A 14,571-nucleotide genomic window follows, 5' to 3' on the forward strand; every position below is an offset into this window, starting at 1 on the left:
CTCTTGTTTATTTTCTCCATACCTCTTAATGAATCACAGGGGCTCATAAGTGGCTATTTAAGTCAATATTACAGCGTTTTTCTTTCTTTTTCAATGTTACAAATAAACCATGCAGCTGAAAAGCACAAAACTTGTGTAGCTGTCTTTTGTGTAGCTTGTATTGACATGTATAGTGCGCCCTCGATGGGGAATGTGATCATATTTAAATACGACCTTTAGTTCCGTGACCTCTAGCCAATTCCTCTGGCCATGCCTACTGGCCATGCGTACAGACGTCGCTGTGTATACTGGGAAATACAGTAAGCATAGCGAGGGCAGGGCCTAGAGGTCACGGAACTAAAGGTCACATTTACGAGGATGCACTATACATGCCAATACACGCTACACAAAAGACAGCTACACACGTGCTGTGCTCTTCAGCTGGATTATTTGTAACATTGAAAAAGAAAGAAAAACGCTGTAATATTGACTTAAATAGCCACTTACGAGGCCCTGTGAATGAATAATGCAGTTTGAATGTTTATATTTGGAACATTATGTAATCATTGGGTGCTGGTCTAGACTTACAATGAGCATTGATTGAAAAGGTCATGACCCTTGAACTTACTACCGGTATGTTGTTTGGGATTCAGGTGATCAAATCTGAAGAGATATGCATTCTACAGCTGGTAATTGGCAGGCAAGGGTGTCACCAAAATTCCTTGACCTCTACATGGAATATGGTGTCAATTTGTTACCAGGACAAATAGGCAGTAAATGAAACAGTATAGAGCACATTAGTGCTGCAATACTCACCAGGCAAGTCTCAGTCCTTGACATAATTTTATAGGACCACAACTTGAGATGTTGTACAGCTACATACACTGCTTCTTTCATCACAAAACCTATTCTGACATCATGATTTCTTAAAACAAATAAATTAACAGTAACCATCAACACAGCTGCAGTCTGCAGACACATTGTGATAAAATTTTGACGACTGAAAAATCGTTATGAGATAAATTATGAGAATGTATTTTTACATAGTCTACTAAGAGAAAAAATTAACAGAGAAACAGAAGCATGAAATACATGTATAAAACGGTAACATTAACACATTTATTCAAAATACATGTGAGATATCTTTTACATTTTGTAGACTGTCAGCTCTCTTTTTTTTATGAAACCTTTCCTAAGAGGAATACAATTTCAATAAGGGCTAACTATAACTATTTCTATGTTAGATTGCATTCAGCATCCAGTCATGAGAGGAAGGGACTGCCCCATCTATAACGTTGAATCTTTAACCCTTTCACCACCATGGTTTGTCCCAAATCCATTGTTTTCTATGGTAAAGTTGGACCTGTATACAGGGAACTGGGGGTGAAAGGGTTAAACCTAGACAAACAGGGTATCTGACAATGTTCAAATAGTTGTACTGTGTACAATGAATCTTATATGGTTTGAGATTCACAAAACATGGCATCTGTATGCCGTACCTTAAACTCTTCACACTGGCTGTGTGGCAATACTACCATAGCCGTCTGACTCAATATCTACGTATAACTCAGCGAGGTATTTGTATTCTATCCCTACATGAGAAACTGTACTCTTCTCAACTACCTCAGCCGATATTCATGATACTCATTTGTTTGGTATGTTGATTCTAAAACATTCAAAATGTACCAAGCTTAACACAGAAAGTGAGCCATATCAGTCAAGGATGTTCACAGGGAGTACACTGGTGTCTTGTGTGAGGATCCACTGTACAAGCACACACATTCCTATCGTAGATCTTGGAGCATGGCTAGTAGTGACAACATGTGAGTGTTCACAAAGGTTTCACTGCCTGTCCCATGGTGTCTATCAATATCGTTGATACCTTATTGCACGTTACCAGCCAACAAGTGATACCAACGCCACCAGGTATTCCAGTTGGAATTGAAACAATAGTAGTCATTGGAAACAGCCAATCAGGATCAAGCTTCACCAATGGTTGGTTATAGTATGTCCATATAAGGGAAAGGTACAGTAATACCTGGACAGAGGAAAACACAATATTTAGTTTAGGAGACGTTGAAAGTACTAATTGTATATCCCTTTCTGGGGAAAAAAGCTGTACTCCTATGTACATCATCTGTTGCTGTCATATATATCCTTGGTTGCCTAAACAGCAATGATAAGACGTTAACCCTTTGCAACCTGTTGAGATGAAAGTATTCAAATGAGGTCATAGGTAATCAGGAGGTCAGAGGTTAAGGGTTAAACATAAACAGCTGAAGAATACATCTACTGTACATTTACTTGTTTAGTTCATTTGGTAGAAAAGTTATGCATTTCATCAAGCATCATAAACGTATATTTAATTTTTCTTGTAAACTGATTAGTCTTTATCTTGTCTTTCTTCAAAAATATTTTAATCTGACACATCTGTGAAACCTGTCTAGTACAGAAACCCTTAAGTGAAGTAAGTATGTCCTGGTAGGGCAGTGTTCTCGATAATCTGGTAAAGTTCAATGCAGCTTCTGACTTTTGGAGAAAAAAGTCTGTCTTGAACAGAGGTGGCATGATCAGGTATCTGCAACTGGTTTTACTGTCTGATATCTTGCAATACACAGCTATGCAATTTAATTTACATAAAAAAAATGTCTAGACATTTGGATCACTTTCTTCACAGGGATAGTTTTTGAATTGATACACTGATTGTTCTGTACCTCTCTCATTCACAACTTGCAAAACTGTTTTCCATTGAATTTGACATCATGAAAAAATTTGCTTTCTGTATAATCTCATCTGAGAAATGTCTTTTCAATGCTGACCCCAACACTGCAAGTGTAAGGGACCAAAATCAAAAGATTCTGTCATGAATTATATAAAATAAAGAAATCTTGATGTCCAAGTAACTGATCAGCAGAATATTTAAGACATTTCAAGCAGTCCAACTCAGAATGGTTGTATTGAGAAGACACATTTCTTGAAATTTTCAACTGACTCAAACAGTCACATTAAGGGAGGACAAAGGATTAGCGGAAAATTGTCAATCTTAGGGATTGAAAGTTTCTTTGAATTTACAATTTACAACTGACTCAAACAGTCACATTAGGGAGGACACAGCTTTAATGGAAAATTTTAAATCCTTAAGTTTCTTTGAATATACGGCACTGATTCTTCATTGTTGACTGAACACAGCTTAACAGACATCAAATAGACCCCCTCTTTTTTTCATTCGCAAATCTCAATATTGAGAGCAATTTGACTCAGAGTCCAAAAAGGTTTAATATTGTTCAGTCAAAAGTTTGGCTGTTTCTCACCATTTTCACACAGAGAGGTGCAAATTATGCATTCAAGATACAAACATGGTGACATACACCAAACAAAGCCAGCATAAAGTGATCCCCTCCTTTAATAAACTCCAGTTGCTAAATGATAGTTGATCACTGTTTTTGTTACAGGGACAGGTTCTCTATCAGCTTTATCACTGAGTAATTAACTAACTGTGCACAACTCTCAAAGTGAGAACAAAATGACTAAAATTACATAAACAGGCAATGTCAACAACCACTAATGCAAGAACCTGAGTTTGAGGATTGGCAAGAGTAGTAAGCTGAAAAATGTTACCATGGTTACCCAGACTTTTAAAGGCACTGTTCGTGATCCCTGGGATTGCCTTTGTTCTAATCCATAAGAGGATTATGGAGGTACACTTATAGCCTTTTGTTCTCCATTGAAATTGTAATCTGCAGGGTAAATTTTCTGATGAGACAATCTGGTCCCAACACAGGCCTTTAACCATGGTTTACAGTGGTGTAGAATTGCAAATTGGATTAGGGGACAGCAGATACAATCGATACTAAAACTACTATCAATACTAAACTTTTCTACGCTGTGCAGTAATCTATTCTTAACTCACCTGTATTGTGTATAGTACAGCTGTCACCATCCATTGATACTTTACCATGGCAACTGACTTGCTCTTATCTGAAATAATTGACAAAGATGTCAAATGAAAATAAAGAGGTCAAACAGCAAAATTTCATTCTAATATTACTAGACTTGACATAAAGATTCTGTCAAGTGTGAGAGTTCAAGAACTTACGTCTGGGGGTTTGAGGGACCAGAGAGCCTGCACATGACTTAACGTTTCAGTACACTACACCAGTACCTGGGTATATATATATTCAACCTTCAAATCATTTCTTCACATGATGCAGACATCTTAAAAGTATAGATTGAAAAAATTAAATTTTATAAGCACACCAACTCTGTAACATATAATAAAAGTGCAATTTACTGATATTGCAACAGAGGTAATTGAAGAATTTTAAGCCTGCAACAGTACAGATCAGAATATTAATGTCTTGATGGTCTCTGACACTGTAAGACTACTGTGCAGAATAAAACACTCACTTATTTGGGACATTTCATCTGTCAGTTTGTTTATTTTTCTCTGTGTTCTGGCATATTTGGCAAATTCATCCTTGGCACTGATTAAATTCAGTTGCCTCCTCAATTCTGTCAACTCCTGATGTTTTTTGCTCTCATCTTCTGATTGTTGTTTCCAGTATCTTAGTATCTGTTGGAATAAAATACAAAAATCTTCCTCATTATTTTGATTACAGTAAGCCTTAGTGTGGTGACCTAAATGATACATGGGTGGTTTTCTTATTTGGCAGCTTGTAGGCTAAAATGACTCTGGTTGAATTGGTCAGCCATTAGAAACCATACCCTGTGGTCTATGAAATAAGGCTTGCATAAACACATCTGTTGAAAAACTAAAACATGAGTGGCTATTGCCACCAGGGATTGTAGGTGATTCAGTGTGTTGAGAATCTTGCATATTTTATGCATACTGCCTTTACTTATACAAGTTAAGAAATAATACAATATTTATGTTCAATGTATGTAGAGCACAGTCGGGAAATGGATTAACAAAATCCAATTCTAATCCAATATACTTGAGAACAAATAAAATTACCATTTTTGCATACCTGCAAAGATTTTAACATATCCTTGCATTCTGTAACCAATTTATTTGTGTAAAATGTAATTGTGATTTATTCGTGAATAAGTAATTGAGATAGTAACAAATCATGATTGTTTCTTCTTTGTAAATCAAATTGCCTTTGTGTCTTTCTGTACATGCATTTGATTGACATGTAGTCATACCACTTCTCCTAACTCTGATATTTAAGTTAATCCTTGAAATCTTTCTTGTAGAAAGATATCTTTTCCACAATAAATGTCTTATGTGTGACCTGTAGTAGTTTTTCTTTACCTGTCAAATATGAAGTTGTGTGCGCTTCAGAAACTGATGTAAGAATATATATCTCTGAAAGGAAATCATGTATGCAAAATTTAAAAGTACGAGCAATGGTAACTTTGCAGGGCAAATCAAGCAGACACACTGCTATTAATTAATGTGGCTACTGCCATTCTGAACAGTATATTGACTACAAAGATTTGTCTGTAAATTTAAATAAGTTTTTGAAATTGCACAAATCCAGAAAGACGAAAATGCAACATTAAAGGTGACTGCTGATGTTACAGTGAACACAAAAAGACATGTTAATGGCTCAGACTACAAGCTGCAACAACAGCTACACACGCAGCACTGACAAAATTTGTCTGCATTTCAAGCAGAAGTGTCTGATGTAGTGCTTGTGCTGCTAAGTAACAAACCTGTAAGTGTGACTATAGGCAACATTTTACAAGTGGTATAGCCACAAACTGATGATGTCAAATCGCTGTACACAATACACAGTGCCATAATTACAAGGCGTCTGTGTATTGTGTACGGCGATTTGACATCATCAGTTTGTGGCTATACCACTTGTAAAATGATGCCACCCTATATGTGAAAGTACTGTAAAAATTCCCAACAATTAGGACATTGTTAATGATACACCAGGTACTTCATCAGAAATTCAGCCGTATTGACCCATATGTCAAATTCTACACTATTAACTATTTATCAACAGCTGTACTCATACCACTTCTCCTAACCTCTGCTAATTATTGTGATGGCTTTCAGTAAAATGAGGGCCTGGGATTTTGCCCTTACTATGAATATATCTGCACTAGGGGGATATTGTTTGAAACTGGGTCAAAGTGTAGCCATACTTGTTTCAGGGAATTTGTTGCAACTCCTTAAAAATAAATATCAAGTTGATGACAAGGTGATGGCAAAATTGCCGTCCCACCCAAATACCCAGGCAAAACCTCGAGCTACTGTACTGCAGCTACCTGTGTACGTGCACCCCTTCTCTCTATGCACGTACACAGGCAACTCCAGGCACCTGTGCGGCAGAGGGCAGAGGAACCAGTACGCGATCGATAGATCAAGCAGATATGATCAATCAATCAAGCACACTACCCAGCCAACGAACGCCTATGCACTGATATGTAGGGCGACCTCGCGTCCAACCCTCATCACGTAATGACTAAATGCATGCCATGGCCGAATAGTATTTTTTTTCATTGCTACCATTACTATCAACATGATCAATGACAGAACCAGATCGAGCCAAGCACCTCTGCATGGCAAAGGCAAGGACTGAAGGAGTCTAAATTACCTTGCTTGCTGCAGTTCCGCAACCCACAACTTTCCCGGCGATTTTTCCCCGCCAAGCAAAGTCACTATAAATTTGTGGGTTACGGAACTCTGAGGTACCCTACCTCTGCGGAGTTGGAGTGTCTCAAAGCGTTCATGTGAGCTGTAAAATCGTGTGACCCGATGTGACCCGACATTGCACACAACATGTAACAGCGAGCCTTCGTTCGGTAACGCTGCATTAGCTGCCAAAATTGTAGCGCTACGGTGAGACGGTCGGTGATTTTTGGTTTTTGCGACTTCGCTCACCAGTAGCGCTACAAGGCCGATGGCCCTGGGGAGTATCATATAAGCGCACCCCACTCGACCAGTTCAGTTCAGTTCAGTTCAGTTCGGAAAAGGGAGAGATATCCTTCACCGGATAATAGATCCCTCTGGCAAACGCATAAAAACAGATGACGGTCAACAGCTTAACAGGTACACATGTAGGAGTCGTAGGAGTTTTTGAAGGCATTAACACTGTCAGAGTTAATGACCCACTCAGGCAGGCTGTTCCATTCGGTAACTACTCTACATGGGAAGGAGAATTTACGCAGGTCCAATCTGGATGTTGGTTTTACTAATTTCTGGAAATGACCTCTAGTCCGGGCATCTCTGTTTACTTGCAGGGAAACACAACATGAATCAATTCCATTCAGAATTTTGTACTCCTGGATCATGTCTCCTCTAATTCTCTAGCTTGTAAGCTAGTAAGTTTCAGTAATCGCAGTCTCTCTTCATAAGGTAGTTGACATAAACCAGGAACAAGTTTAGTAGCACGTCTCTGCACTTTTTCTAAAATTAAATATCTTTGGCCGGCATCCACGGCGACCAGGCTTGCACAGCATATTCCAAGTTAGGCCGTACCAACTGCTTGTAAAGACGAACTATTATGTCTTTTGACTTATAAGACATTGTCCTTTTGATCAAACCAAGCACCTTGTTTGCTTTCTGGCTGATTCCACTCACATTCGGGTTGGCTTTAAACTTTGATGTATCAAAACTCCTAGGTCCTTTTCTTCCTCAGCACTTTCCAATGCAGTTACCATCCATCATATAAGGGTAGTTTGAATTGTTGAAGCCCATGTGTATTACCTTGCACTTGCTTACGTTGAAACTCATCTGCCATTTATCAGCCCAAGACTGAAGTTTGCCGATGTCCTCTTGTAACAATGAAGTGTCCTCATCTTGTCTGATTGCTCTATATAATTTAGTGTCATCTGCAAATTTTTTGATTGACGATGCAACTCCTAAGTCAATGTCATTTATATATATTAAAAACAGCACAGGCCCTAAGACCGAGCCTTGAGGTACACCACTACACACATTTTGCCAAGACGAAGATGCACCATTAATGACAACCCGTTGCTGCCTATCTTGTAACCATGCTTCAATCCACTGTGTTATTGAACCAGTAATTCCATGACAGTCCAAGTTTTTTATCAATCTTTTGTGAGGGACTTTATCAAAGGCCTTGGCGAAATCCAAATAAATTACATCAGTTGGGTGACCATTGTCGATACATTGAGTGACTTCATCCAAAAATTCCAATAGGTTGGTCAAACAGGACCTTCCATTCCGGAAACCATGTTGAGAATTAATTAACAGATTGTTAGCTTCCAAGTGCTTTACAATATGGTCCCGGATAATCGACTCTAGAATTTTACACAAGATGCAGGTTAGACTAACAGGCCTATAGTTGCTGAATTTGGATTTGTCACCTTTCTTGAAAAGTGAAGTTACATTCGCCTTTTTCCAGTCTTCTGGTATACATCCTGTCGCTATGGATTCGTTATAAATTAATGCCAATGGATCAACAATCTGGTTCATGCAGTTGACAACAACATACGAAAGTATACCATCTGGACCTGGTGCTTTAAATGATGAAAGTCTGCTCAGTTTTGATACAATAACCTCCTTTTCAATTTTGACTACCGGCGACATTTTTGTTTTCAAGTCTCTGAATTGCATTGCTGGATTTGGCACAGATTGGACGTCCTAATGAGTAAATGCAGAAGCAAAGAAATTGTTTAACACCTCGGCTTTGGCTTCGTCTGACTTTTGCACAAATCCTTCATTGTCAACCAATGGACTTACAGTGTCTTAAGCTTTTTGTTTAGAGCGGGCATAAGCGTAAAAGCCTTAGGATTGGTTTTAAAGAGGCACTCCCACTTGGTAACATTTTAAAATACATTTTTTTAATGACATGGCGACTGCGCGCGGATCGCCAGATATCGATAAAAGCATGTCCTCAAAAAAGTTAAAGTTTGAATTCCGGTGGCCCACCTGAATTCAGCTTCCGAACATCGAACGTTCGGCACTGGGGCCATTGTCAACTAAGCTATGGAGTACGAGTCTACGCTGACGCTGCTGTACGCCACAGCAGTACCACTCGCGTCGGTGAGCGGTCATGTCCCGTGGGAGAAAGCCGAGTCCTACTGACTCGGCAAAAAAACCCCGAAAAACAAAGTTTGCTGATTCCACCAGAATTCGCATAGGTGACTAGCACAGATAGGTGCGGTTGATACATAGTATGCATAGTGGCCGCCGCGTGGTATGCGCGCATACCACACGCGGCGGCCGCTATGTATCGAACCATGTGTAACTGTGTGGCAGACGACAAAATGTAGTCATCAGAGGCAACTAATATTTTACACGTAAAAACTGATATCTATGTGGTATTGTTTAAAAATTTAATACAACTGATTGAGAATAATGAAAACGACAAAAACTAAGGAGAAGTTTTAAAAAAGAATTACCAGAGGTAAAGGCATTAATAATGATGTATATAAAGTCATCGCAGTAGGAGGTAAATTAATTGCGTCATTCGAACGTTTTTGGACTCCTTAAAAATATCGTCAATCAGCCCAACAACACACTTTCGGGGGATTTCGGGTCATAACTAGAAACGATCGTAAAACTTCGGGATGTGAAAAATACGCTCGGGAAATGACATGTTTTTATCGATATCTCGCGATCCGCGCGGAGTCGCCATGTCAAATATCGACCGTTGGCATTAAAAAAATGTGTTTTAAAATGTTACCAAATGGGAGTGCCTCTTTAATGTGCTGGACCAATTTGGCTTCATACTCTCTCTTGGCTATCCGAACTTCAGACACAACTTGGTTCCTGTACTGTCTGTACTGATTTAGACTATCAACATCATTGCTTCCTCTGAACTTTGCCCACATTTTCTTCTTCTTTCTGATCAAACTTAATAGGTGTTTGTTCATCCAGTGTGGTCTACTCCTCTTACTACTCTTCTTCTTCAATGGAATGCACTCAGCTGTAGCTTTGATAATAATCTCTTTAAAAAGACACCACATCTCGTTTGTTGTTTTATACTCAAAAATCTTTGTCCAGTCAGTAGATCGTAAGATCGATGACAGTTTTGGTGAGTCAGCATTGCGCATATCTGGAGCATATTTTACTGGTGAACTAGAAACTGGTGCACAAGTATGGATATTAAACTCCAACAAACTGTGGTCGCTTTTTCCAAGATTACCAACTGAATCAGAATGCGTATTACTTATGACATCAGGTTCACTGGATAGAATTAAATCCAGACAGTTTTTGTCTCTCGTTGGAAAGTCAATATGCTGTGACAAATAGTTATCTTGTACTGTATCCAAAAATTGCTGGCCAGGCGTGTTGATGTGGAATGCAATTCAATTTGTTCAAACACGACGATCGCGTTCTGAAATCATTGAGCGTGGGGCGTCGGTGTTTGTGGGAAACATCATTACCGGAAGTTGGTAATGACGGCTCCCAGAAACGTTTCGGAACGCGATCGTCGTGTTTGAACAAATTCCAAACCCCATAAACGACAAAGTTAGTGCAGTATACTGTTTAGTCTTCAGTAGTGATAAATCGGTACGACCAAATGCAGTAAATATGTTGCATTCCACATCAACACGCCTGGTCGAGTGGGGTGCGCTTATAATAATAATAATAATAATAATAGATATTTTTATTGCTTGCTTGTAAATATAGAATTTACATCACATTTGTGGCAATAAAAGTGTGATACAAAAATAAGTTCAAATTTTCTTCAATAAAGATAAAGTATTACAGTATAATAATAGTAGCTAATAATAAATATAACTAGGTATTTCTTTGTTTATATAAAGTAAAAATATAATCTGCAAGTTGTTCATTAAAAGATAACTCTTGTTTTGTTAGTAGAGAAATAAGCTGATTTTCAGTATCGTCGTTTGGGAAATTGATTTTACTGAAAAAGTACTTTCTTTGGACTTTGTATTTCTGACAGACTAATAAAAAGTGTGTTTCATCTTCAATACTGTTGGTGTTACACTGATTGCAGTATCTTTCAGTAATTGGGGTTTTTGGAACAGTGTGTCTCCTTTTTACAATTGCTAGATCATGATTGCTAATCCGAAGTTTGGTGAGCAATTTTCTTTTCTCACCTTGAATTGTGTTAAGTAGGGTTCTAATCTAAAATTACGTTTTATTTTGGCATACATTCTTAGTTTACTATTTTCATCAGTGATCAAATTTTTCCAAAAGACTTCATAATTGTTTGTTAAATTTGTTTTCATTAAACCAGTTATAACTTTGTGGTGTTTAAGTGATGGAGCTTTATCAAGGAGAAAGTCCATTCCATGTCTTTAATTAAAGCACTTAAACAGTTAAACGAGGATCTATTGTTAGTGTTGTTTACCATTTGCTCCAGAAAAGCTTCTTTAGCAAGATTACAATGTGGCAGTTGTACGATATGAAGCCAGTGTTTAACGTTATTAAGTTTGATCTCAAGTAGAAGTGGGAATTGTCCTAGTTCACCCCTCACAGCGGCATTACAAGTTTGTCTATTACACTGTAAAATGTTCTTACAAAATTTGAGGTGAGTTTTTTCAATTGCTGATTTATCCCACTTCTTGTATTAAATCCATGAAATCTTGTCCCCAATCTCTGAGCCATACACTAAAACAGGTTTAATGAAAACATTGAATAGATGTAGGGAAAATTTTATCTTTTTGTTGTGCAATAAAACCCTTTTTAAACTATACAAAGATTTTGCTGCTTTATCAGCCAAATTTGTAATTGTGTCACTAAAACTACCATCTGATTTAATTGTCAGTCCTAAGTATGTATAGCTCTTAACAGATTTGATGCATGTACTACCATAGTTAAATAAGTGTTTATCTACCAAAGGAGATTTACTAAAATAATTGCTTGGGTTTTCTGTAGATTAACATCAAGTTTCCAATTGGAGCAAAATGTGTGTAGTGTTTTAACTCCCTCTGCAAACCTTCTTTTGAAGTAAAGATTAAGACTAGGTCATCAGCGTAAAATAATGAGTTAACTGGGGTATTATTCAACACTGCTGGTTGAGTATTTACTTTGTCTAGTTTGTTTTCAAGTCATTGACATATAAATGAACAGACTAGGACTTAGAACACAGCCCTGTTTTACTCCTTTTTCAACTTTCAGGCTGGGCGAGATAAAATTATTTGTTTTGATGTGTATTTTGTGTTGGTGTACATGTGTTTTATAAGTCTGTATAATTTGCCATTAATGTTATTTTTGAGAAGTTTATGGAAAAGACCAACTCTCCATACCGAGTCGAAAGCCTTAGCAAAGTCAACAAAACAAACATAAATGTTCTGCTTATTGTTAATATATTTATGTATTATTGTCTTCAGGGTAATATGTGATCTATTGTGCGATGTTTTTGCGAAATCCAGCTTGATTATTATGTATAATATGATTTTCATCTAAAAAACTATTTAGCCTTTCATTTAGAATGTAAGAAAAACTTTTCCTACACAACTTCCGACAGAAATGCCCCTATAATTTTTCGGGTCATATTTATCTCCTTTTTTAAATAAGTGTGTCATAATGCTTGTATTCCAGATGTCTGGAAAGTTGGATGTATCTAGAACTGCATTAAATAATTTAGCTAAGGGTTTACAGGAAAGGAGGAACCATGTTTTAACAACTCTATACAAAACCCTTCAATCCCCGCTGCTTTTTACTTTTTAAATTTCTAATTGCTGATAACACTTCTTGGTTGTCATTGACTTATCCAGCTGCTGATTAGCCTGATTCTTAGTTTCTTCAGATGTTAAACTATCAATAATTTGCTGTTGGAAATCATTATACCTGTCATGTGAGCGAAGTCGCAAAACCAAAAATCACCGACCGCCTCACCGTAGCGCAGCGCTACAATTTTGCAGCTAAACGCTGCATATTCACACTCACAGATGTCAGACACTGTACATCGAGGGAAATCTGCTTTTACCACGCAGCAGAATGATGTAAACGTGGCAGTCAATACGCTTACACAAACTTCGATGAGTGATAGAAAATACTTACCAATCGCACGATCTTTGGAGTTAGTTTCTGAACAACGCTCAACAAAAAGACACAACAGAAGACACCTATGGGCGCAGACATGTTTGATTTACAATGGCTTATGGGTTTGACCTGCCTGAAGGTCAATGATGTCATGAGTTTAGGCTTCGGCCATACAGTGGGAAATTTTTGTTTCTCATTCTCGTACGCATCAATCTAAACCACTGAAGTCGGATGGACCTCTTCCGGATTCGCTAAAATAAATCATATCGCGATCAATATCGTGCTCATATTGCATAAATAAGTCGTAGAGGCATATAAAATACAGCTTTGAACAATTTTGTCAATAGCGTTGATCGCGATTTCGGGTTCGTTACTAAATATAGCTGCACGCGCGCGACTTTCGGACAAATATGCTGACTTTCGGACAAATTTGTCGTTGTATGCGCGGCTGTTGTTGCAGCTTGTAGTCTCAGTCATCAATTCATACGAATAAGTGTGACGCTAAATAGCCTTTCTAACACTAGCAGGTTTTATTTTTCGTCGTTTATGCGGAAAATGCGGACAAATGTTTATTTATGCATATTAATGAGAGAGAACAGTGACGTCATTTGCGATCAGCGCTATTTAGTCAGCGTTGCGGGAGTGGGGTGGAGGTCTGACTTCTGTTTAAAATGCTGTGCATTTCAATTAATGATAATATAGAATAGAACAAGAATCTATGGTTGACACACAGAAGAAAAGAGGAGAAAAAAGTTATAAAAACTATTCCATATATAAAAAGTTTTGTTTTTCCATCGGAATTCAACCATTGGGCTGTGACCATGGCACTACACCACTTAGCTACGGCATTTAGAAGTGTACTTGAAAATGAGGAGGAATATTCTCCCGACATGTTTAACTGTTATTTTGTTCATAAAAAAGCATCTTTCTACAGAAAACCTATGAAACAAAGGAAAATAATTGCATCAATGAGAAGGAAATACAACTGAATGATGAATTTTGCGGCTGACACTAGCATTTTAGGCAATGATGAGCCTGTGTCAAATTCAAAAACACACTGACCCCCCCTATTGGGGCATTTCAAAAACATGGTGACCTCCCCTATCACCAAAGTCAAAAACAGGGTGAACCCCCCCCCCATGAATCCACCGGCCCCCCCAGGCTGAAGAAACTGACCAGTCCCTTAGCCAGTAATGCAAAAAGGTATTTTTTAAGCGCTCAGTGTTTTAGGCTGCACGCAATCCCCGTGTTTTGGCGGTATCTTACAGCCAAAAACTTTCAGTTCATATTTTAGTGGAGTGTCACCTAGATTGAAAGGCGGCGTTGTTTTGTTTGTTTCAGTGAAACAGCTTTACTGGATTGGATAGCCATTGTGGGCAACGTACAAGTCACCGTGATCACTGCTTGATAAAGTTAAACAGCGATATCTATAGAATGACACAGTGACTATTTTATGTCCGTCTAAACACCACAATCTGTCTCGTTTTTCAATTTTAACTCATCTTTTAAAGACAACAATTTTAATTTTCCTATAATTAACCGTCATTTGCCACTTTTTTGGTTGTCGGGTCGCTTATTTATGAATCTCCGTAACCCTATATACTGTATAATTTTAATATCAGTAAAAAGATCGTCTAATAAAATTAATAAAATAAATTAATTCCCGAATAAGCACCTGATTAATA

At 37.8% G+C, this 14,571-nt stretch overlaps 1 protein-coding gene across 1 annotated transcript; it reads right to left on the minus strand.

Annotated features, from left to right (window-relative positions):
* Positions 1–1,076: 1,076 nt before the first annotated feature.
* LOC139141851 (guided entry of tail-anchored proteins factor 1-like) lies at positions 1,077–13,018 on the minus strand. Its single transcript, XM_070711591.1, has 4 exons — positions 12,905–13,018; positions 4,387–4,552; positions 3,890–3,957; positions 1,077–2,017 (listed from the first exon to the last, which is right to left on the minus strand). Exons 1-4 carry the CDS (start codon positions 12,983–12,985, stop codon positions 1,811–1,813), a joined length of 522 nt encoding a protein of 173 aa, XP_070567692.1. The 5' UTR covers positions 12,986–13,018; the 3' UTR covers positions 1,077–1,810.
* Between the last annotated feature and the right edge of the window lie 1,553 nt (positions 13,019–14,571).

This window comes from Ptychodera flava, chromosome 10 (assembly GCF_041260155.1).
Source record: "Ptychodera flava strain L36383 chromosome 10, AS_Pfla_20210202, whole genome shotgun sequence".
Lineage (NCBI taxonomy): Eukaryota > Metazoa > Hemichordata > Enteropneusta > Ptychoderidae > Ptychodera > Ptychodera flava.